At 41.8% G+C, this 23256-nt stretch overlaps 1 protein-coding gene and 1 pseudogene across 1 annotated transcript in view; one reads left to right on the top strand and one right to left on the bottom strand.

Moving 5' to 3' along the window:
- SAXO1 (stabilizer of axonemal microtubules 1) overlaps positions 1–17888 on the bottom strand; it is a 28996-nt gene extending 11108 nt beyond the window's left edge. The window contains exons 1-2 of the mRNA XM_055302824.1: positions 17829–17888; positions 7663–7865 (exon numbers count right to left, since the gene is read on the bottom strand). Coding sequence (XP_055158799.1) covers positions 7663–7865; positions 17829–17851 — 226 coding nt within the window. The 5' untranslated portion in view covers positions 17852–17888. The remainder of the gene's footprint in view (positions 1–7662; positions 7866–17828) is intronic.
- Positions 17889–22270: 4382 nt separating this feature from the next.
- On the top strand, positions 22271–23015 carry LOC129495234 (60S ribosomal protein L7-like; annotated as a pseudogene).
- The last annotated feature ends 241 nt before the right edge of the window (positions 23016–23256 follow it).

Genomic DNA, 23256 nt, shown 5'->3' with positions numbered 1-23256 from the left:
TCTTCTTAGCTTCATATTCAGGTGGCAAATATTAATATACAGAAATACATTACATACATTAATCCTTAGGATTATCTGCATACAGGATTATGTTGCCTGAGAATAAAGACAGTTTTGTTTCTTCCTAATTTAGATGCACTGATTTATTTTTCTTGCACTATGTAACTGTCTATGATCTCTAGTACAATGTTGAATAGAAGGGGTGAAAGCAGACATCTAGACTGATCCCAGTCTTGTAGGGGGGAAGCATTCAGTCTTTCTGCATTAAGTATGATATAGACTATCGGGTTTCCTGTGGATGCCCTTTAGCAGGCAGAGGAAGTTTCCTTCTAATGCTAGCTTGTTGAGAGATTTTATGGTTATCAGATACTGTCAAATATTTTCTCTGTGTCTATTAATCATGTTGTTTCATCCTTTATTAATGTGTTATATTAATTGGTTTTCTGATGTGAAAACTACCTTGCATTACTGGTATAATCCTTATGGTTTTATAATTATTTGTTCTTTCATTGTTTTTTAAAATAGAAAAAGTAGATGTTAACCTATATAATTACCTTTACTACTGCTCTTTATTTCTTTATGTGGATTTGTGTTACCATTCAGACTTAATCCAGGCCAAAAGACTTCCTATTTATTTCTTGTAAGACAAGTCAGCTAGCTACAAATTCTCCTAGTCTTTATCTGGAAGTGGTTTCCAACAGTTTGACTATTATATGACTAAATATAGGTCTCTATTTATTCTATTTGGACTAGGCTTCTTGGATATGTAGATTAATATTTCTTCTGCCCTTTTCTTCTTCTGGGGTTCTCGTCATGAGTATGTTGGTATAGCTGATGATATCCCACAAGTCTGAGTTTCTATTTTTCTTAAATTTTTTCCAGTTCTTCAGATTGGATAATATTTGTTGATTTATGCCCAATTTTACCGATTCTTTCTTCTGGCAGTTCAAATCTGGTGTTAAGTCCCTATAATTATTTTATTTTGTCCTTTCAACTCCAGTGTTTTCACTTGATTTTTATGGCTTCCTTTTATTGGTATTCTCTGATAGGGAAATTGTTACAATATTTTTATTTCTTTAAACATGGTTTCCTGGGGCACCTGGGTGGCTCAGTCAGTTAAGCGTCCAAGTATTGATTTCTGCTCAGGTCATGATCTCACAGGGTCATGAGATCAAGCCCTGCACGGGCTCTGTGCTGTGCATGAAACCTCCTTAAGATTCTCTCTGCCTCTCCCTCTGCCTCCATCCCTTAACATCCATCTCCACTCAGTCTCACACAGGTGTACATGCTCTCTCTCCCTCTAAAAAAAAAATGAGAATTAAAAATAAACGTGGTTTCCTATTGTTCTTTATTTATAATAAGTACTTTAAAATATTGTCTGCTAGGTCTAATATCTGGGCCTTTTCAGAGGTAGTTTTTATTACTGCTTTTTTTACCCTATTCATAGATTATATTTCCCTGTTTCTTTTTATGCCTTATAATTTTTTGTTAAAACCTCAACAGGGGGGATCCCTGGGTGGCTCAGGGGTTTGGTGCCTGCCTTAGGCCCAGGATCCTGGAGTCCCAGGATCGAGTCCCACATCGGGCTCCCTGCATGGAGCCTGCTTCTCCCTCTGCCTGTGTGTCTCTCTCTCATGAATAAATAAATAAAATATTTTAAAAATAAAAAAATTTTTAAAAAAACTCAACAGGGACACCTGGGTGACTCCGTGGTTGAGCTTCTGCCTTTGGCTCAGGGCGTGATCCTGGTCCCAGGATCGAGTCCCACGTCAGGCCCCCTGTGAGGAGCCTGCTTCTCCCTATGTCAACCTCTCTGCCTCTCTGTGTCTCTCTCTCATGAATAAATAAATAAAATCTTAAAAAAAAAAACTCAGCATCTCAGATAATATGCTATAGCAACTCTGGGTTCCAACCCCACTGGGAGCAGTTTTTGCTGTTTCGTGACTTGCCTGCACTAATTCTATGGAGTCTTGTCTCCCCAACCATGTATGGCCACTGATGTTTTGCTTAGGTTCTCTTTTTAATTGTTTTTAAGCCAAGATTCCTGAAAGTCACCCTGTGTTAGCACTGTTTAGTAATTAGCCAATGATTATCAAAAGTTATGTTTAAACGCCTTAATCCAGAAAGGCTTTCACCCTTTGCTAATGAATCTGTGTGTGGGTTAGGAAACACAGGGAAAGATCAAACAGTTTACAGCTCTGCCTTGGCTTTTAGTTTCTTCTGGGATTTCTCGTGTCTCCTCTGTACCTGCACCAGGCATGGCTTCAGCCAGGGAAGATGAGTAGATAACTAGGCCCTGTCTTTTAGCTCTCTTGAGCCTATATACTGCCTGGCCCATATGCAGTCTTCTAGACCACAAGGAACATGTATGAGCTTATCAAGGCCTTTCCCATTCTCTGGATTTCCTTGTTAGATTTCTAGCTGGTCTGCTGCTTTCCCCAACTAATTCCACAACCCCAGACTAGCTGTAGAAGTTGTCTTCACTGGTTTTTTTGTTTCTTTGTTTTTTGGTTTTTTGCTACTGAGATCACAATTGTTTTACTGAAACCCCTGGGTATGTACACTACTCCCAACTCGCAGCAGACCTATTAGTTTTTACAGCCCAGCCTTCCCAGGCAGAACCACCACACAGATCAAACTTGGGAGGTGGCATGATGGAAGCAGCCCTAGGATAAAACACCACAAACTCCCACTTTTTATAATGATGGTTTAGCAGTTTTTCTTGAATAAATGCTTCTCAATATGTTGTGTGCCTTTAGTTGATTTCCAGAGCCCTAAAATGGTTGGGTTTTATTGTTTTGTCCGGTTTTATTGTTGCTTTTTAGGAAGAGGATTTACTAAGCTCCTCACTCCACCACCACTCCAGAGGTCCTCACATCCCCACCCCCAGGCACACTCTTAAGTTTATTTTAGGCCAATAATACTACCAACTATTTATTTTAAATTGGCCTCATTTTAATTGAAAATCTAATCTTTCTCTGAGAGCCATTAATGGCTCTATCAGCATCTTGAAAGCATTAGGGGGCCTTAGAGGGAACCATCTTGCTGAATATAAACCACATGTTTCCCTTTCAGACTTCAGACCTCACTAAAATGGGGGCATCTACCTGTAGATGCCTACACACTGCCTCAAGGTGTGTGGGGGTGGGTAGGACAGGGCTTTTCTGGCCCTCTTCTGTGATGGATGAAGTGTTAAGAAAACAGGTTCCTAGGCTGGAAGTTGTCTCATGTGATTTCTGATACCCAACAATACAGTCAAAACCACATAATTATCCAACCTCCTAACTTCCTCCACCCAACATGTATTACAAAAAAAACCTCCATAGGACCCTGAAAACCTCAGAATTCCACATGACAAACTATGTACACGCCTGAAAAGCCATCAGTAAAGCCCTTCAGGGCCAGGGTGTCATGTGGGTAATTGGCAAGAATCTCTTTAGAAGGGATTCCATTCAATAATGTGTCTTTAAAAAAAGCTTAGCTAAACCTAAAGCTGAGCATCAAGTAATTACACTTTCAATCTTTCCAATTGCACTGTGTTTTGAAAATGTCAAAATTACAACCAAATGCTGCTGTGCTGCTGGAGCATATTTAATGGTGGTTTTCTGGACTCCAGTAAAGGTGCTGGCCATAAGAGAAGAAAAAAGTTTGCATATTTTTCCTGTAGAACTACAGTAAGTGGAACATAGAGACATAGGTGGCACCCATTGAAATACACATATTTAATGACCTTGGGCTTTGGTGTTTCTTCTCCTTTGGAAGGAGAATCAATGTATGTCCATAAAACCATGAAGGTTGCTATGGAAAAGACTTCCTTAGAGGTGATACACCAAGTGATAAGGCAAGGGTGAGGCCCCCTCACACATGCATGAGGTTTTATAGGACTAACCCAAGAGCAGAGTAAATGTCCTGAGTCTTCCCTGAGCTTCACTCCTGCTACTAGCCAAGACCCAGAGTAATAGACTGGATGGGTATTTGTATAAATCTAATGCCAAACTGTGTCACCTGGAGCCTTGTAAACAACCATCCAGACTATTCATCATTCCTCACTAAACTTGCCTTTGTTGTGCTCTCACCTGTGCAAAATGATAGGGATGTTGAGCAGTCACAGCCCACTTTTGGAAGCCATCGTATCATAGGGAAGAGATGCAACAAATAAACTATGTACATTAATTGAATATGATAAGTATTATTCTATGGGATCCCTTAAGTATTATTCTAAAAGACTATCAAGACAGCAAACTGGTGCCTATTGGTCAAATCTAACTACAGAAGCATTTCCTTTGGGTAAATACTGACTTGCTTTAAAATCTGAATTTCAGAGGAGAACTATGAATTCCAACCCCAAGTGCATACGTAGCCAGAACAAACCTCCTCCCTCATCTGAGTATGCCTGGTTCTGAGCAGTCCTGCTGATACTAACTAGTATTTGTTCATTAATTCTGTATAAGTAGGTAAGCAGTTAATAGCTGTCAATTTTTTTTAATGGAAAAGAAAATCGAATTTTCTCAATTTTAACTTTATCAGTAGGGAAAAGTTAACTATGATTCAGTTTTAGCAGTAGAATACTACTCTCTGGTTTGCAGGGAGCAATGTGAGATGTAACTATTTAGAGAAGGGGAGGAATAGGAGACAGATTAAAACATAAAATATATCCAATTATTGTTTTGGGTTATATTCTGTGTGTTTGAGTGGTAAGCATTTTGTCAGGAGGAATAGAGAGGAGTTTTCTTTAAATAATGGCACTGGGCTACTCCATCTTTGCCAAACCCTAAAGTAAACAAAGAGTATTTCTCACTCCCAGACCTCTCTCTTCACCTAGAACAAGGTAAGAGGGGGAAATGAGCTGAGCAAGCACTTGTACTGAAGAGGCTCAAACTCCACCATGATTCATAAAATCAAGGGGACCCAAAGGAGTAAGTAAAGGAAAGGGGAGTTTGTAGCTGAACAAACCCTACCAGAGTCCCTGCTCCCTTTCCCGTCAGAGGTAAGGGTTCATTCTAGTTTGTGCCTCCTTCCTCCATTTTTTAGGTTCCACAGTACTCCCTTCCTTGCCTCCCATTAAACACTGGATGGAAAAGGAGTTGCAGAAGTCCTGTAGAGGCCAGAATGCCACCCCATCATGCTCCTGGTTGCAATGACTCCTTTGTAAAGCTGCCTTATTGCTGGTAGCTAGCAAAGAAAAAGACAGATCCCTGCCACCCTAGAGATTACAGCCTGGCCAAGGAGACAAACATTAAGCAAAACAACAACAAAAAGTTACAAAATAGATTACAAAACAGAGGAGTACAAGGCACTCTTAGAGCATCTAAAAGGATGACATAGTCTGATAAAGGATAAGATCTAGAAAGGCTTCAAATGGTGTGATATTTCTGCTGTCCATTGAAGGATGAGTGCTAGACAGGGGAAGGGCAGAGGTCTCTATAAAGAGGGAGTAGCATGTGCAATGTGCCTGGAGACAGAAAAGAAATGCAGAAAAGAAACTGAGAGAAGGTCCTGTGGCCAGAGCAGAGGGGCACCTGGAAGATATACCAGAATCTGCGAGGTACCAGAGAAGGTGGAAAAGATTGGGGATTTTATCCTAAGAACCATAGTAATTATTTGCATTTTAAGCAGAGAAGGGGTCAGATCATACTGCCATTTTTAAAAGACCTCCTTGGTTCCTTTCTGTGGAAAATGGATAAAAGCAGACAGGATTGGAGACTTGCTCAGGTATATGCCAGGTGTGGACCTGGAGAAGGCAGGTTTGGGGCTTCACTGGCAGGAAGCAATAAAAGGACAGAGGAGAGATGGAGTAAAATCTGGGCTGCACTGATATATCAGAGAATAGGCTACATGAGGCACAGACACAGGAGGGGTTGACGGGGAGATGGAGGCTGAGGCACCAGTGGACAGGGGATCCCAATGAGACCAAAAACGGTCTTGATGGGAATAGTTAAGAGAGAAAACTGGGAGCACTGGATGTTGGGGTACATAAAGGAGGAGACATTTCAGGGTATCACAATGTCCAAAATGCAGCTTGACAGAAGGTAACAGTGGAAGAATGGAAGAGAACAATATGAAAGATGCAGTGGGGGATCCCTGGGTGGCGCAGTGGTTTGGCGCCTGCCTTTGGCCCAGGGCGCCATCCTGGAGACCCGGGATCAAATCCCACGTCGGGCTCCCGGTGCATGGAGCCTGCTTCTCCCTCTGCCTGTGTCTCTGCCTCTCTCTCTCTCTGTGACTATCATAAATAAATAAAAATTTTTAAAAACTTAAAAAAAAAGATGCAGTGGAAAAATGACAAGAGTCCAAGTTCTTGGAAGAAGCAGAGAAGCTCGGCCATGTGTGGTGTCTTCGGAATGATGGATTTAGAGCCCCTAGGAGGGCTTCAGGAGGATGCCCACATCCTCTCATGCCTCCCCACCTCCACTTGCCTAAACGTGTGGCTTGACAAAATAAAAGCAACTATTAGCACAGTCATTTGGAAGTCCACAAACATGTTACATGAGCAGTTGAACATACACTCCTAGGGCTACCATGTGCCCTCGTGCATCCTATTGCAGAAGAGTTGGGGATTACAAACTGGCCTCCATTCCCATGGTCTCAGCCTGTGGCTTGTGCTCCACAGAGTGACTGCCACACTGCTTTCACTGTACCTACCACTCCATATCTCATCTCTCCTATAGGACTATTAAGTCAAGGCAGGCCATTATGCTTCCTTCACAGCTCCTAATACCAGGCCTGTGATGTAACAGATGCTCAATAAAGAACGAATTAGGAACACCTGGTGGCTCAGTGGGTTAAGCATCCAACTCTTGGTTTCCACTCAGGTCATGATCTCATGGAGCCCTGCATCAGGCTCCTCACACAGCATGGAGTCTCTTGAGATCCTCTCTCTCCTCTCTCTCTCTCTCTCTCTCCCCACCCCCACCCCAAATAAATAAATCTTTTTTTAAAAGAATGAATTGACCGCATTAATATGAAGTACAAAACAGGTAAAACTAATTCATGGTGCCTATTAGCATAATCCTTCTATCCTACATGGGATCAATGTTGTATTTCTTGATCTAGGCACTATTTAAAGAAATTTGTTCACTCAAAATTCACTGGTCTGTAAAATTAAGATCTGTATGTTTTCCTATATGTACATTATGTTTCCATAATTTCTGAAATGGATGAATGAATCAGTCACTCAATCAGAATTGGAACCTAACTTAAACTTGAAACACTTCCCCAATGTAGAATTCCAACAGCAAGTTAAGGCAGGGGTTGGCACATCTTTTCTATAAAAGACCCAGATATTAAATGTCTAAGGCCATAGAGACTCCAGCACAACCACTCAGATTCACTGCTATCGCACAGAAGCAGCCATGGATAATGTGTAAACAAATGAGTGTGGCTGTGCTCCAACAGAATGTACTTATGAATGCCGAAGTTTGGATTTCATGTAATTTTCACATTTCCTAAAATAATAGTCTGATTTTTTTTTAATCATTTGAAAATTTAAAAACCATTCTTAGCTCTCCAGCTCTAAAAAACAGGCTGTAGACCAGATTTGGCCCACAGGATGCAGTTTGCCCAACCCCTGTGCTCAGAGGGTGTGCCTGTAAAACCCATTTCCTGACCTGCACACAGGCTCAGCCTATCCTTCCCCAACCTGCCCCTCAAGCACTCTCCCACCTTTGTAAGTAGGCAGACACTCCATCTTGTCACCACATGGATATTTACTGTCCCGAGGCTTGATGGAGCCCATTCTACAGACAGGGTAGGGGTTATAATCCTGTTTATATGTTGTGAGCAGATCCATGTTCTCTTCACTTGTGATGAACTTGTCAGGCTGGTAGATCTTCACAGGTAACACTTTGTGAGGTCCAAAATCTCTCCTAAAAGGAAAATAAATACACACCATTGACCCAGGAGAAGGCTCTTAAGGGTTTCCATTTAATCCAATTCTACAGAACGTTTGCTGAGAATTCATCTTCTACTCTATCCCCCTAACTGCTCTTCCTCCTCTGTTTCCCACTTTCACAAAGGGTACCACCATTCCCCTCTCACCCAAGTCGGACACCTAGATGCCACCCTGGACCTGTCCTGTTGCTGCTCCAGATAATCACTCACCAAGTGCAGCCCCCACTCCATCTCATTGGTTTGTCTTTCCCCCTTGGTCCAGACCCTGACCATTTCTCACTTGAATCATGTGACAATTTACTACCTGGACTTCCTGCTGCATTTCCCGCCACTTCTACATTAATCCCCATATAACGTAGCCAGAATAAACTCTCTGAAGTGAGATCACAAAATGAAATCATCTTACTCTCCAGCTGAAAAACATCTCCCAGATAAAGCCAGACTTTCTATCATGGTATGTAAGCTTTCCTGGACCTGCCTCTGCCTTCCTCCCCAGCCTCATCTCCCACCTCCGTCCCAGCCTACACTCCACTCCAAACATACTGAACCACTCAGAAGGCCTCTTGTCTGTGCCTGCTCTCTCCACCTTCTTCCCCCCGCCCCAGTCACTTGACTGGGGGGCTAACTTTTATTTTTAAGGTACTACCACCTCCTCTTCTGCACTCCCAATAGCTTCTCCTGTGGATAATGATTGCCTTCCTCTACTTGATCCTAGAGAAAACCTAGAGGGCAGCACAATAGCTGAAGACACAGAGTCTTTCACGTCTCAGCTCTCTGGTATCAGTGCTCCCATTATTTCAGGGAATATGAAAACAATAGATCAGAAAAAGCATGATGGTCTTCAACTAGACAAGAAGTACTCCCTTCCCAGAACATCCTACAGTTACAGAAATTCCAAGCTACTAACTGCACTATCACCAGCAACGATGCTGGTAGAGCCAGGGCTCAGCTTGGGCTTGCACTGTCTCCCAAGGCAGTCTTGACTCCCGACTGTTCAAAAGCAAACTCTTTTAAGCAAACATTTCCCCTCAAGGGCTTCTGATTTACACAACAGCCTGTTTTTGCTTGGAACCCATTCATCCAACTGGACAAGTGGAAGGGAGATTTTCCCTGATGGTGCTTGCCAAAACAACCTCGCCAAGAGAAGGGGGAGGTTTCCGGACAGGAAAACATCAGGCCCAAACACCAATAAAACCTACTTCCCGGCCAAAATCTGGAGCAGCATTACTGAGCCATGCTTGACTAACAAAGGTAACACGCTCCACTGTAACCTGTCTTGCATGAATTATACACGTGGTTGTGAATAAACCCAAACCAGGGCCCAAAGTGCTTGGTGGGATGGGAGGAGGGAGTTAGGAAGCAGGAGAATTGGTCTCTCTAGGGCTCTAAGGGGGAAATGGGAGATGCTTCAGTTGAACTCCCAGTAACTCCCTCTGAGTAGATTTAAAAATATATCTCAGCAGCAGTTATAGGGTCTTCGGCCTGGGCTCCCTTCCCATGGGCCCCGAGTTGGCAAATAGCAAGAGGAAGCTGAGTGACCTGACACATCTGGAAGCTGACTCTGTATAAACTGGGGCTTATGGAGGGAACAGGCTAAACAAGAATCCAAGGGTCAGTTCCATATTTCTACTCTTTTTGAGTGTACAAGTGCCTCATGCTGGTATCTGTTTAATGCTTAACCAGTTGCAGCAGAGAACTAGGAACTGACAGCCCTAGGCTGCAGAGCTGCAAGGTGGCCTTCCTCAGAAAGTGTGCTCCCAAGGAGAGGTGAGCTCTCCTCACTCCAAAAAGGGGTGGAGACAGCCTGGGACCACACATCCCCATATAAACCCGTGTTCACTGATGGCAACTCAAGGGTTCAGCCCTCTTCATTTCCGAGGAGTATCAACAGATATCTAAGGCAAGCAAAGAAGAACAGAGTTGAATGTCCAAGCTGCCCTACAGAGTACTCCCAACCCCAAAACGGCCAGTAGTGCCTTCCAGTCACAGGCCTGCCATGCTTTGGGACCCTTCGCACAGAGACCTCCTTTTCTGCCATTATTGCTAGTAAGGGAATCTAATTCCCCCTCAGAGAGGATGTAAGAACCTTCCTACAAGGCCCAACAAGCTCAATGACAACAAAAGCCTGCTTAATGCATTTCCTGCCATCACCATAGGAAAAGAGTAAGTAAATGCCAACCAAACTCACCAGCCCCGTGGGCTATCCTGAAGTTGGTTATTCAAAGACAAGAACTGATAAAGCAAAACCCTTGCTCTTGCTCACTGTGTTTAAAAAGTGAAACTGTTAACTAAATCTCCCTTTCTGGTACAAAATTCAAGTTTCTTTGTGAAAGTACACTTATGGTTGTATTTACTGATCAACAAATTAAGCAAATGACCTTTGTGGGAGTTGGGGTTGGGGTAGGGGGGTGATCTATTTCTAGAGTGGTAAAGTTTTAAATTTAAAGTGTAATTCATGGGGCACCTGGGTGGCTCAGTCAGTTAAGTGTCTGCCTTTGGCTCAGGTCATGATCCCAGGGCCCTGGAATCAAGGGTCCCTGCTGAGTGGGGAGCTTGCTTCTCCCTCTTCTTCTGCCTGCCACTCCCCCTGCTTGTCTTCTCCCTCTCTGTCAAGTAAATAAATAAAATCTCTTTAAAAAATAAAAGTGTAATTCATTTATACCCCACCCAAAGTATTTACTGTGGCTTAAGAGTGAATTTGATCAGAATATATGTTTCCTCATTATGTTTTTATGCTGAGAACATTCACTGAAATCGACCATTAACCACAACATAACTGCATGTCCCCAATCTCACATAATCTTACAGCCTTTAAGGTCATGTAAGAGAAAAGTATTTTATTCTTCCCAGAAATTGCTCAAATTTAGTAGCTTTTTTTTAAGGACACTCCCTTGTCTCCCTGTGTTACATTCCCTACCTAGTCCCTGTACCCCTTGCGACTATGAACCAAGAAAAAAAATTGGTCAAAGATGTTAAGTCTCTTATAGATGCATAGCCATAAAAGTTATACTAGTCTGGAAGGCCAAGAGTTAAACTTCAAATTAAGCAAAGGTTAAAGTGGCCCTGCTGGGAAAGTCATAACAACTTAACTTCCAAGAGTTAGGCGAAGCTGAAGGAAGATGTTCGACCAGAGTCTAACAAATGAAATAACGTAACGGCCAACTAGGGTCCTGAGACTGGAAGTGGGAAATGCAGATTTTCACTGTGATAAAGAGGCCAGGTAATACTTTTTTTTAACCTATTAATGTTTATCCCCAAAAAGTTCAGTACTTGTTAGTGTGTCCAATTAATCAATCAATTAAATGAAATCCATTTTAAAAAGAGTTGTGGGATGTCTGGGCGGCGCAGTGGTTGAGTGTCTGCCTTTGGCTCAAGGCATGATCCCAGGGTCCTGCGATCAAGTCCTGCATTGGGCTCCCCACAGGGAGCTTGCTTCTCCCTCTGCTATGTCTCTGCCTCTGTGTGTGTGTGTGTGTGTGTCTCTCCATGAATAAATTAATAAAATCTAAAAAAATAAAAAATAAAATAAAAAGAGCTGCTCCTCTTGCCCAATGCCATTGTCTTCACCCTTATCCTAAATTCTCTCCCTCTTTCTCAGGGACCTGTCTGTATACTAGTCTATGTATTAGCCTTTTCCTCCTACTGGTTCCTTTTTTTTTTTTTTTAAAGATTTGATTTAGTCATGAGACAGAGAGAGAGAGAGAGAGCGAGGCAGAGACACAGGCAGAGGGAGAGACAGGCTCCATGCAGGGAGCCCAACGTGGGACTGGATCCCAGGTCTCCAGGATCAGGCCCCCTGGGCTGAAGGTGGCACTAAACTGCTGGGCCACCTGGGCTGCCCTGGTTCCTTTTTCTCAGTAGTTAAACATTCTTCAGTCTTTCCCAATTTTAAAGGAAAAAAATAAAGTGACAAAGTGACACAACCCTCACTGGAGCCCACTCCTCTCTCTCCCACACAGGGTTGTCTACACACAGACTTGCCTTCCTCACCTCCCACTCCCCCCATCAAATGTGGTTCTACTAACCCTTCACTCTAGCCCAGGACCCCCAATTCCCACTGGGCTTCCAAATCCAGTCTACTGCTCTTCAGGCCATTATCTTTCTGAACTGTCCTAAAACAACCATCCTCTGACTCATCTTAATTTCTGAGATTCTCCTCCTCATTATTTCTCCTCTCTCAATCTCCATTGCAGAACTTGGTTTTTTTGTCAGTTGATTTGATTTCATGTCTTCCACACATAATTCCAACATTTCCCAAGGTTACAAGGCACCCTCTAAGAAAACCATTATGTCATCACAGGCAGGCTGGGATCCCAGCCCAGCACACTGAGAAAGATCCCAAGGCTGATTCACAGGGCTTAATTCATGCTCCTGATCCTGATCAGGACACTGAGCCCTCCTTGTCTGTGCTGTGACAGACAGGATTCTAAGGACTTGCCTCCGGAATCAAATACTACAGTATCTATCTCCTGCTCTACTCTCTCATCAACTCTATGCCCACTAGAGCTGATACTAACATCTGTCACCACTTCACTTTGGCTCTGCACAAAAATATGAAGAACAACTACCTGTGAGCACTAAAGAGCAACCAAGATAGGCATATTCTGGAGGAAAGCCAACAAGTAGAAGAAGGGAATGGTACTGCATGAGCCTCTGTGTAAATTTCCATTTTGTGGTGGGATCATTGTTTTTCCAAAAGCTTCTAGTCTGGCGGCAGGCTCCAGTCTGTGCCAATCCAAGCAGCCATAATGTGAACAGAATACCTCTCATGTTTGACTGAAGAACCATAGGACCAAGTTTGAGGCAACCACAGGTGCTGGAAAATAAGGAAGAAATCCTGGAAAGGAAAAAATCCAAGACAAGAAGCTCTAGCTTCTGTACATAAACTGGGCCCAGGTCTCCCACTGACCTTATATGTGTGAGGTGACTTCAAGCAATCATGCTAAAGATAAAGAACTGAAATTATGGGGTATCTGGGTGGCTCAGTCAGTTAAGCGTCTGACTCTTGAGTTCAGCTCAGGTCATGATCTCAGAGTTGTGAGATCAGGTGCCGGGTTGGGCTCAATACCTACTTAAGATTCTCTCTCTCCCTCTCCTCTCCCTGCTCATGTCCTCTCTTAAAAGAAAAGAAAAAGAGAGAGAGAGAGAGAGAGAGATTAAGAGATAAATAAATAAATAAATAAATAAACAAACAAACCTGAACTGAGATTGGAGCTGCCACCTATGACACAAGTTTGCATCTTGAATCAAATCAAATTACCACCTATCTGCCTTAAAAAAAATCGTAATATTAATAAAGTCTTTGGAGGAATGTAAAAAAAAAAATCCAGAGTCGTTACAACATAACTTCAACAATGTACAGGATCAATCTAAAATCACTGACTTACATACAGGAAAATGTGATCCAGTCTCAATAAAAATAAATAAATAATAATAATAATAATCCTAAAGAGATCAACTTCAAGCAGACCCAGATGTTACAATTAGCAAACAAAGATTTTAAAGCAGCCATTCTAACTATGCTAAATTATAAAAAGCAAAATAAGGTCATAATCAATTAAAATGTAGGAAATTCATAAGAGAAATAGAAACTGTCTAAAATAACTAAATATAACTTTTAAAACTGAAAAATACAATATCTGAAATAAGATAGTCACTGGGCGGGCTTGATATCAGAATGGAGTTGGAGGAAAGACTCTATGAGCTTGAAGACAGATGAATAAAAAATATCCAATTTGAAAAACAGGAAAAGGGACTGCCAGAAAGAAATGAACAGTCTCAGAGACAGAAAAAGTATTTGAAGAAATAATGGTCAAAATGTTTCCAAATTTAATCAAAGATACACAATATCAAAGACTCTGAAATTGCCCAGGCAAGTCTAGTGCTGAGATTTCTTTCTGCATTTTTTTCATGATTCTTGGACCAAATCTACAGGAGGGGAATAGACATATCCCCCAGGGGTGTAGCTCTGGGTAGAGAAGTATGTATTTAAACAGAAAATGTGTAAAATTCATGAGTAGGGAAAGATGTAGACCCACTACTAACTTTCCTGCTTTATTCCTGGCATTTGAGAGGATTCCAAGTACCTTTTCCCTTTTAGCTCTTCCTTCTGCCCCCCAATTCCATACAGTTTAACTACAAGTTTTGTCAATAAATGAAAAATCTATGCTGCCAACTTGCTGCCCTTTGCCTTTGAGTCAAACCTATCAAATCAGAACCCCATTCCATCTTGCTTCCAATGCCTCCTGTTCACTCTCCACATGGTCCCACTCCCCTTAGAAAAAAAGATGTAACATCATCTTGAAGACTTACCTCTTTCCTCTCAGGTTATCCATTCCGCCATCTTTAGGGATCTTCCTTAGCTAACAAAATAATGTCCCAGAATGGGGCCCAAGTGTTTTACATGGTGACATGCCTAAGGGGAAATGAGGCTTGAGGTGCAAACCTCTGATTCATAAATTGATCTCCCATCTATCCCAACTAAAGGCAGATCCTATGGAAGAGAATCGACAAGGGCTGCAAGAAACTGCTTCATACGAAGAAGGGCTGAAAATCACAAGCATTCCCCTCATGGCACCTGCTGTAAATCCCTAAGATTTACAGTCAGTAAGAGTTGTGTGCAGCTGTATCCATGCCTCACGCTGGGATGATAACCTTTCCAGAAACCAGGTGTTATTTGTGTCTGAGCTTAATCACCAGACCCAGCCAAGCCCTGAGCCACATGACTTTCATTCGCCAGGTGGCAGCCCCATGTCCAATTTCAGAAACGAAGTTGGGTCCCTTTACATATAGAAGTGGGTGGGATATTCAGGTAATGAGGGTTCTAAGGGCAGAGAAGTGACAATCCATGCAGTCACTTCACGGGCACTGCAGGGCCGTGTGCAAACACAGGGCTGACCCATACCGTCCCCCAGAAGCCTCTGATGGAGCACTCAGATGAGGACTTCTCTACGTTTCTTATATAGAGTAGTTCTGCTGTATATGCAAGTATACCAGCCAGAGTCCCTGCTAAATGTATATAGTTCAAAAAAACATGGTTGGTAAAATCGTGTATTTGTTATTTATCTCAATAAAACCTCACTAGAACTTTTTTTTAAAAATGAATCCTGAGAGGGACATAGTTTTGTTCTCAGTCTATGACAACTAGTGCCTGCAATGGCAGGCATAGGGCTGAGCTATGATGAACCTGAGGTACGGGTGAGGGAAGAGATGCCCTCTGTTCATTTTCCCCCTGGGTTCTCTCTCTGGGGAAGAACATAAAGGAGAAGAGAGAAGCATTTCTGCTCATCTTCCTTCCCATGGGCAATCTTGATCCTGCTATGCATTTTCTTTTAAGGCCCTTATGGAAATTCTTTTTGTGTCTGCAGTCCTCCACTCTGGCCATATTTTGACATGAATGATATTGTTACCCTGGCTCTGGCAGGGACAGAGGGAACTTCTGGGTGATAGGTTTATGGCTTTAAGTGACATGAGGCAAGGGTAACTGAGGACAGGTCAGAGGGGAAGTTTTTGTTTTCACAAAGCACCATCAGAAGGCAGGCAGGCAGGCATGTGGGGCTCCATCTGGGGACCTCAGAGCTAGGTGACGGTGCAGGGCTTCTGCTGCAGAGAGGATTTGTCCTCAAACTCCTAAGCTTGTGGGCAACAAATAAAGAGCAACCTTCAGCATCTAACCCTCAAAGCATCCTTCTCTGCATTTCTGGAACAGAGAACATACCCTTAATATGACATCTGAAGCTGTCCTGTACTTCACATTTCATGTGTGGCTCTCAATTTCCTGCAAATTGAAGAGAGGAGAAGACCAGCACCTAGAGGCTGAAATATGATATTTGCTAGCCATTCCTCAATGCTACTCTCATCTTTTTCTACCCATTATATGTCTCTTATACATATGCTGTGGACTCTTCATCAACAATGACCATGGTATCCTACAAGGAAAAGCAATGCTTGGGAATGGTAGGAGTCTCTCCCTGTTGTCTTCAGACCTTAGGATCTAAGAGTGCTGTTTTCTTGGTAAAATGAAGCCCAAACTCATATTATTTTATAAGCTATAGGTTGAAAACAGGTTACATAAAATATGTTTTTAATACTCGGAAACAATGTGTTTAAACCAAATCATGTAAGATATCTAGCATAAAAGTGATCTGATTCAAGTCATGCATCAGACAAGGCCCTTGACTACCCCCCAGCCTCAAGCTGTCCCTGTCCACCACTTCCCACCACAATCAGGAATCCTTTGGTTTCATTTGTCTCTTCATCGGTCTTTCTGCTTCATAACTCATACATGGAATTCCTTTGGATCTAGAACATAGCAGCTTTTTTGTAGGAATACTTCATGCCCTCAACCTACAATCTCAAAAGAGGACATATCCAAGCCCATCATGGGGAAACCCTGGAGGCAGAATGAATTAGAGCTGGTCTGCTTCACCTGAATCATCTGGGACCTTTACTAGGAAAGCACAAAATTATGAGCCAAGGGGGAGCAATAGGAAGAAAATTTACCAGGTCTTGAGTCCTGTAAGGCTGTGCAGGGCTGTGCTGCAGCAATTTACATACTCTAAGATCTCCATCTCCCAGAAATCCAGCCCTGTAGGGATGAGGAATGCGGAGGCAGAGAAGGCATCCTTCTCAGGTCTCATCTGAGGACTAAGTATACAATCCCGCACACCGTTCAACTGCCTCAAAGATGTTTCCACTCCACCGAGTCACCAATCACAGGTCACCACCCAGAGGTCACTAACCAAGTTGTCAGTGGCAGATTCTGCTAGTCTTGCAACATGTAGGGCAGACCCGAAATTGATTAGTTTCCCCCACCCTCTAAAGATGGATACCTCTGCAACCCCATTACACTAAGCCAGGTAGTTCAGTCTCTAAACTAAAATCTCTAAAGAAATCTGAGTTTGCATATCAAGAGCATTTAAAAGGAAATACCATTGACCCTTGAACAATGCAGAGGTTAGGGATGCTAACCTCCTAGGCAGGCAAAAATCACATATAACTTTGACTCCCCAAGACAAACTGCTAATAGTCTACTATTGACCAGAAGCTTTACCAATAACAATCAATTAACATATATTATATGTGATGTGTGTTATATACTGTAGGCTTACAAAAAATAAGCTAAAAATGTTATGAAGCAAATCATAAGAGAAAACATATTTACAGTACTGTACCATATTTATTCAAAAAAAATCCACATGTAAATGGACCCATGCAGTTCAAAACCATATTGTTTAAAGGTCAACTCTAGTCTTTGTTCATTCTTGGGTAACATTCAAGGGGATCTCAATTCAAAGTCTGCAGCATAATTTCCAAACAGCTCCCTCTTTATCATCAAGTTTCCATTCACCCCTACCACCATCACTATGCTACCCAAGCTGACCTGGACCTTAGGTGTCAAAGTCCAAAACTCCCTTTTCAGCAGCAGCCCAGTCACCATTTCATCCCTTTATACTTAACCTCCAACTCTTTGCTATGTAGATCATTTTAGCCTTCTTCACCCCTAGACTATTAAGTAACCATTTTTTTCTCTGTAAGAAGAGGTTGGGAAAAACTGAGCAGGCTAACAAATGCATGATTTCCTTTCTGAGGTACAGTATATTGACATTAAAGGCTTTGGTACCAGGGGCATCTGAGTGGCTCAGTGGTTGAGCATCTGCCTTTGGCTCAGGTTGTGATCCCAGAATTCCAGGATCGAGTCCTACATCAGGCTGCCCACAAGGAGTCTGCTTCTCCCTCTGCCCATCTATATCTCTGGGTCTCTGATGAATAAAATGTTTTTTTTTAAAAGGCTTTGACACCATACATTGACACTGTACATTGATGCACTAATCCTGTATACTATATTAATATTGTTTATACATTAGCGCTGGACATGTATATATACATATGCATATATTTATTCAATATATTCTTATATTTATTCTACTTGCACTCACCTTGATGTGGTCAGGCCTTCCATGGGGATGGACCCTTTCTGGTACTCCAGCTTGGGCTTGAAGGATTCTCTGGGCAGGTAAGAGTGATAGAGAGGGTAGTTCTCGGTATATTCGGAGAGAAGACATGGTTTCTCTATTTTATCATAAATCTTGGTAGGGAGATGTGGACAGTGATGCCGTCTAAAAAAAAAAAAAGAAGAAGACATGAAGTTAGGTCTGCTACCTTCTTGGGAAGAATACATCCAATATGACAATGCCACCTCCTCAAAAATGGGACCCCAGGCTTTAAATTCAAGACTGCCGGCCATGAAAATAGGAACTTAACTTTCCTTTTCTCTACTAAACTATGAAGTGGGCAGAATTTTTTTTATGATGTATAATGGCAATCGGTTAATCAGAATTCCTTAAATCATAAAATTCATAAAATTGCACACCAGCATGCCTGATGTTCAACCATTATAGATGCCATACTGCCTGTTTAAACAGGAAATACTTCTGGACCATAGTGGGTAAATCACTGTGGCCACGACCCCTTTTGAGTGATACTCCCAGCTGGTCTCCCAATCACCCAACCAGTTAGGGTTCAACACCTGACCTGACAGTATGCTGCACAGCTGTGCACTAACCCTTTCCTAAGTGGCTGGTTCCTGTGTCAATTCAGAATGTCACCTTTCCATACCAGTGGCATCACACAGAGCAAAACTACCTCAATTCTGAGTACACTACACACCATTGACTATGTGAACCTGTTTTCACTTTGAAAGCCTGGCTCATCTTTCAGATCTCACCTTGACTATTGCTTCCATAGGAAGACTTCACTGGCTATCTTCTACCTAAGGCACACCCACCAGCCCTCCACAGCACACAGGATCTCTCATCCCAATGTGTGCCTTTCCAATCACTGACTGCTGTCATTGGCAGGTTTTTTGGGGAGTTTGTTCATGGTCTGACTTATCTATCAAGCTTAGTACCTTTTCTATCTTGCCTACTGCTACAGCCCCTTATCGTCCTCATATACCACAAGCTATCAATAAACAATTACTGAACAAATGATTAAATGCATAAATTATTAAATAAGTGTTATGCCTCATTACACAAATAGATGATAGAAAATAATTTGAAGTTATAATCTATGGTGAGCTTTCTGATTTTACACACATGGTAATAAATAAACCTTATTATTATACTTAACACTGGACAAAGGGTAACTATTTGAGCTTTCAAAACCTGAGCAGTATATCAATCATTCATATGCCCACATACAATTATTTTTTTAAGATTTTTTTTTATTTTTATTCATAGAGACAGAGAGAGAGAGAGGCAGAGACACAGGCAGAGGGAGAAGCAGGCATCATACAGAGAGCCTGACGTGGGACTGGATCCAGGGTCTCCAGGATCACGCCCTGGGCTGCAGGCGGCGCTAAACTGCTGCGCCACAGGGGCTGCCCCCCATATATAATTTTTACAAACCAGCTGGAGTGTCTCTTGTCTTCAGGTACCAGCACATTAACAAAACTGCATATTAGTGATTTCCAACTTCCTTCTATTGAGGAATGGCATAGGATGGCATATTTTTAAGCTTTTTTATACTAATTTTAATTAGAGAAACTAAAATACATGGTATTCTGGGGCAGCACATGGAGAGAAAGGAACAAAGAGAGAACTCATCACTGTTTTAATCTAAAGCTGTTTTCCAGGCAATATTTCATAAAACTTGAGTTGTCCTTTTTTAAAATGCACATCATTGGCATTTCATGGACCAAGATGATTATGTATTTCACATTTTATATATTTAATAAAATATGCCCTAATCATAGGTATGTAAGTTGATGAGTGCTTTAATCTTCTGTCCACTCAAGAGACAAATGTTTGCATAGTAAATAAAATAATCATACCCCTTGCTCTGTAAACATTAGATATTATTACCATTTCTATGTTCACAATCAGTCCAATTATCTGAGTTTTCAATCTGAACCAATTAGCACCTTATCGTCTTGGGATTCCTACAAACCTCACATCAAAAGCCAAGAACTACTGGCTACCAAAAATACCCCTGCAGATATATTTTTTTCATCCACACCCTGAGAAAAAAGTCAAGATTTTATTAAGAATAACTTCAGTTCAGACACTTGCAATAAAATCGACTCCACAGGCAAAGCAATATTTTCCCTTTCTCCAGTACCCTTGTTTTTCAAACCAGTAAAACTTTGTTTTTATATAACCCCTCCTTTCCATAATGTTACTTTTACTTTACAGTATAAAGACTTATTCCTAAAGAAAAATAAATTTAATGGCAAAATACTACATTGTGATTGGTATCAAGAGAGGGGATTTCAATATAGCAACAAGCTTCCACCCAGACACAGATGTTCCAATGCAATGTTATCTATCTGTGGGGAGAGGGGCGGGTTTTATTTGACTTGCTGCTAGTTGACGAAAATCTATCTCACTTTGAATATCAAAGACTCTTATTTGGAAGTAAATGTTTCACTACCTGTCTGCTCCTAGGGTCACCTCCTTTTCCTTACCTGTAACCCAAAGGTTACCAAGTCACCAAGCACTGTATCTCCTTGTTGGTCTGCCCACCGCTTTCTTAAAAGGGAAAACACTTCAATTCTTCATTTTTAGCAGCCCTAATCAGCGATTAAAGAACGCTTGGGGTATTTGAAAGTAGACCTGACAGTCATGAACCAAAGAAAGGAGACCTCCTCAAAATCTCTGATACTTGTATTGTTTTAGATGCTGCTGGGGTCACTTTGCCCAGGATTGCATACTGGGATCAGTGTGGATGGGGCCGCTAGGCAGAGAAGGCAAAGGGGAGGAGGTTTCTTTATCAGAACTCTCTTCTCTCAAGTCTTTGCACTCCAGAATTTACAAAAGGACCACAGAAAAAGGAAATAATCCTGACTTTTTTTGATATTTGGTAAAGAGAATAGTGGAGACATTTCAAGAGAATACAGAAAAGGTTAATAATAGTTGAACTCTGAGCATTGGCTCCAAGCTAGAGCCACAGAGTTTTAAAAATTAAAATTAAAAGGGTGGAGAATATCTGATCCAATGTCCTCACAATGCTGATGAAAAAAATCAGAAGCCCAGAGAACGACGTACACAGCCCAACCATGGACAAAACCTAGTTTTCTTTCATATCTGAATGACCAGATTCATTTATTGACATCTAGGTCTCAAGGAACCCTAGAATGGATGAAAGAATTTTAAAAATATGACAAGTACCTCTAGCATAGCACCACCTGATAGAGATAGAATGCAAGCCATGTAGGAGAGCCACATGCATCATTTTAAAAGTTCTAGTAGCCACATTAAAATGGTAAAAAGAGGTAAAATTATTTTTAACATTTTATTTAATCTAATATGCTCAATTTCAACATGTAATATAAAAATTAAAATATTTTACTTTCATACTACATCTTTAAAATCCAACAGGTGTTTTCCATTGACAACATATCTTAATTAGGAATACCACATTTTGGGGCCCTGGATGACTCAGTCAGTTAAGCATCCAACTTTTAATTTCAGCCCAAGTCATGATCTCAGGGTCCTGAGATCAAGCCCCGCATCCAGTTCCCCACTCAGTGCAGAGTCTGCTTGAGATTCTCTCCCTCCCTCTCCTACCCCCATTTCCCCCCCTGGGCTTACACACTTGCATGCTGTGTGTGTGGTGTGTGTGTGTGTGTGGATCTTTGAAAAAAAGGAATATCACATTTCAAGAGCTCAATAGCCACATGTGGTGATGGATTCTCTATTTGGAGATCACAATCTAGAATTTGAAGGTACACACAAAAGAACTGCCAGCACTTGGCTGCTGATTTTCCCTGCAAGTGGATACCTTGAAAAGATACCTAGAAATATTTTTCTTGACTAATACTGTATTTATCTCCTCCTTGGACTCTCTGACCTGCCTTCCTATGACATAAACAAAGGCCTTAAAAGACATGAAAAATTTAATTTTCCCTAATTCTTCTCACGCCAGAGAGCCAACCTTCAGTTTCATGCACCTGTGATGCTCTCTGAAGCTGCTCTCTTTCCTGCCACTTCTACTTTTGCAAAATGCTATTCCTTCTTTGAGGCTCATCTTGAAAGCCGTCCCTACCACCACTACCACCACCACAGAAAACTACTAAAAATGTCACTGCACTGTCACCAGCTATGACTCATTCTCTTCTGAGTGTGAATGGCTTTGTGTCCCTCCCTCTTTTAGCACACTTTCTATACTGCCTTGCACAGGCATCTATCTTATGAACTCCCAGGTCAAGAATTCTCATTGCTGCAAACACAGATATTTACCATGTTGAAAAGCAGGACAATTCTTCCTGCCACTGACAAGCAGCATGAATAATAGCTAGTGTAATATAACTTAGGACTTCTCAAATAAAGAAACTTCTAATAGTCTTTTAGATCATAACCTGTTTGGTCTGGCTGGAACCATGGAGGATACAGAAGAGAAGAAAAAGAAGGTTCCTGCTGTGCCAGAAACCCTTAAGAAAAGTGAAGGAATTTCACAGAGTTGAAGATCAAGCATGTGAGAAAAAAGTTTGCCCAAAAGATGCTTTGAAAGGCAAGGAGGAAGCTTACATATGAAAAAGCTAAGCATTAGTACAAGGAATACAGGCAGACGTACAGAACTGAGATTCGAACAGCAAGGATGGTAAGAAAAGGTGCCAACTTATATGTGCCTGCAGAACCCATGTTGGCATTTGTCATCAGGATCAGAGTTATCAGTGGCGTAAACCCAAAGGTTCGAAAGGTGTTGCAGCTTCTTAGCCTTCACCAGATCCTCTATGGCACCTTTGTTAAGCTCAACAAGGCTTCAGTTAACATGCTAAGGATTGTGGAACCGTATATAGCATGGGGATACCCAAACGTGAAGTCGGTGAATGAACTGATCTACAAGCATGATTACAGCAAGATCAACAAGAAGCGAATTGCCCTGACAGATAACACATTGATTGTCCGATCTCTAGGTAAATATGGCATCATCCGCGTGGAGGATCTGATTCACAAGATCTATACTGTTGGAAGACATTTCAAAGAAGCAAAGAACTTTTAATGGCCCTTCAATTTATCTTCTCCATGTGGGGGAATGAAGAAAAAACCACCCATTCTGTAGAAGGTGGAGATGCTGGCAACAAGGAAGACCAGATCAATAAGCTTATTAGAAGGATGAACTAAGGTACCTACCATGATTATTTTTGTAATCTGGTCAGTTAATAAATGACTACCTTGAAATGGGAAACCAAAAAACACAACAAAACAACAAGATCATGACGTGTTTGTAAAGAGAATAGCATCTATGGATTTCAAGGACTTCTCTTGCCTCTACCGTGGCTATCCAGGCTCCCCCGAGCCTAGCCTGGCATGGCCAATGAAGAAGGCTCTCTTTCACTCTGGGAGGCAGCACACATGGCAGAGA

Source organism: Nyctereutes procyonoides, unplaced genomic scaffold, assembly GCF_905146905.1.
Source record: "Nyctereutes procyonoides isolate TBG_1078 unplaced genomic scaffold, NYPRO_anot_genome, whole genome shotgun sequence".
Lineage (NCBI taxonomy): Eukaryota > Metazoa > Chordata > Mammalia > Carnivora > Canidae > Nyctereutes > Nyctereutes procyonoides.
The sequence above is the reverse complement of the archived record's forward strand: the minus strand, read 5'-3'. Positions and strand labels throughout refer to the sequence as shown.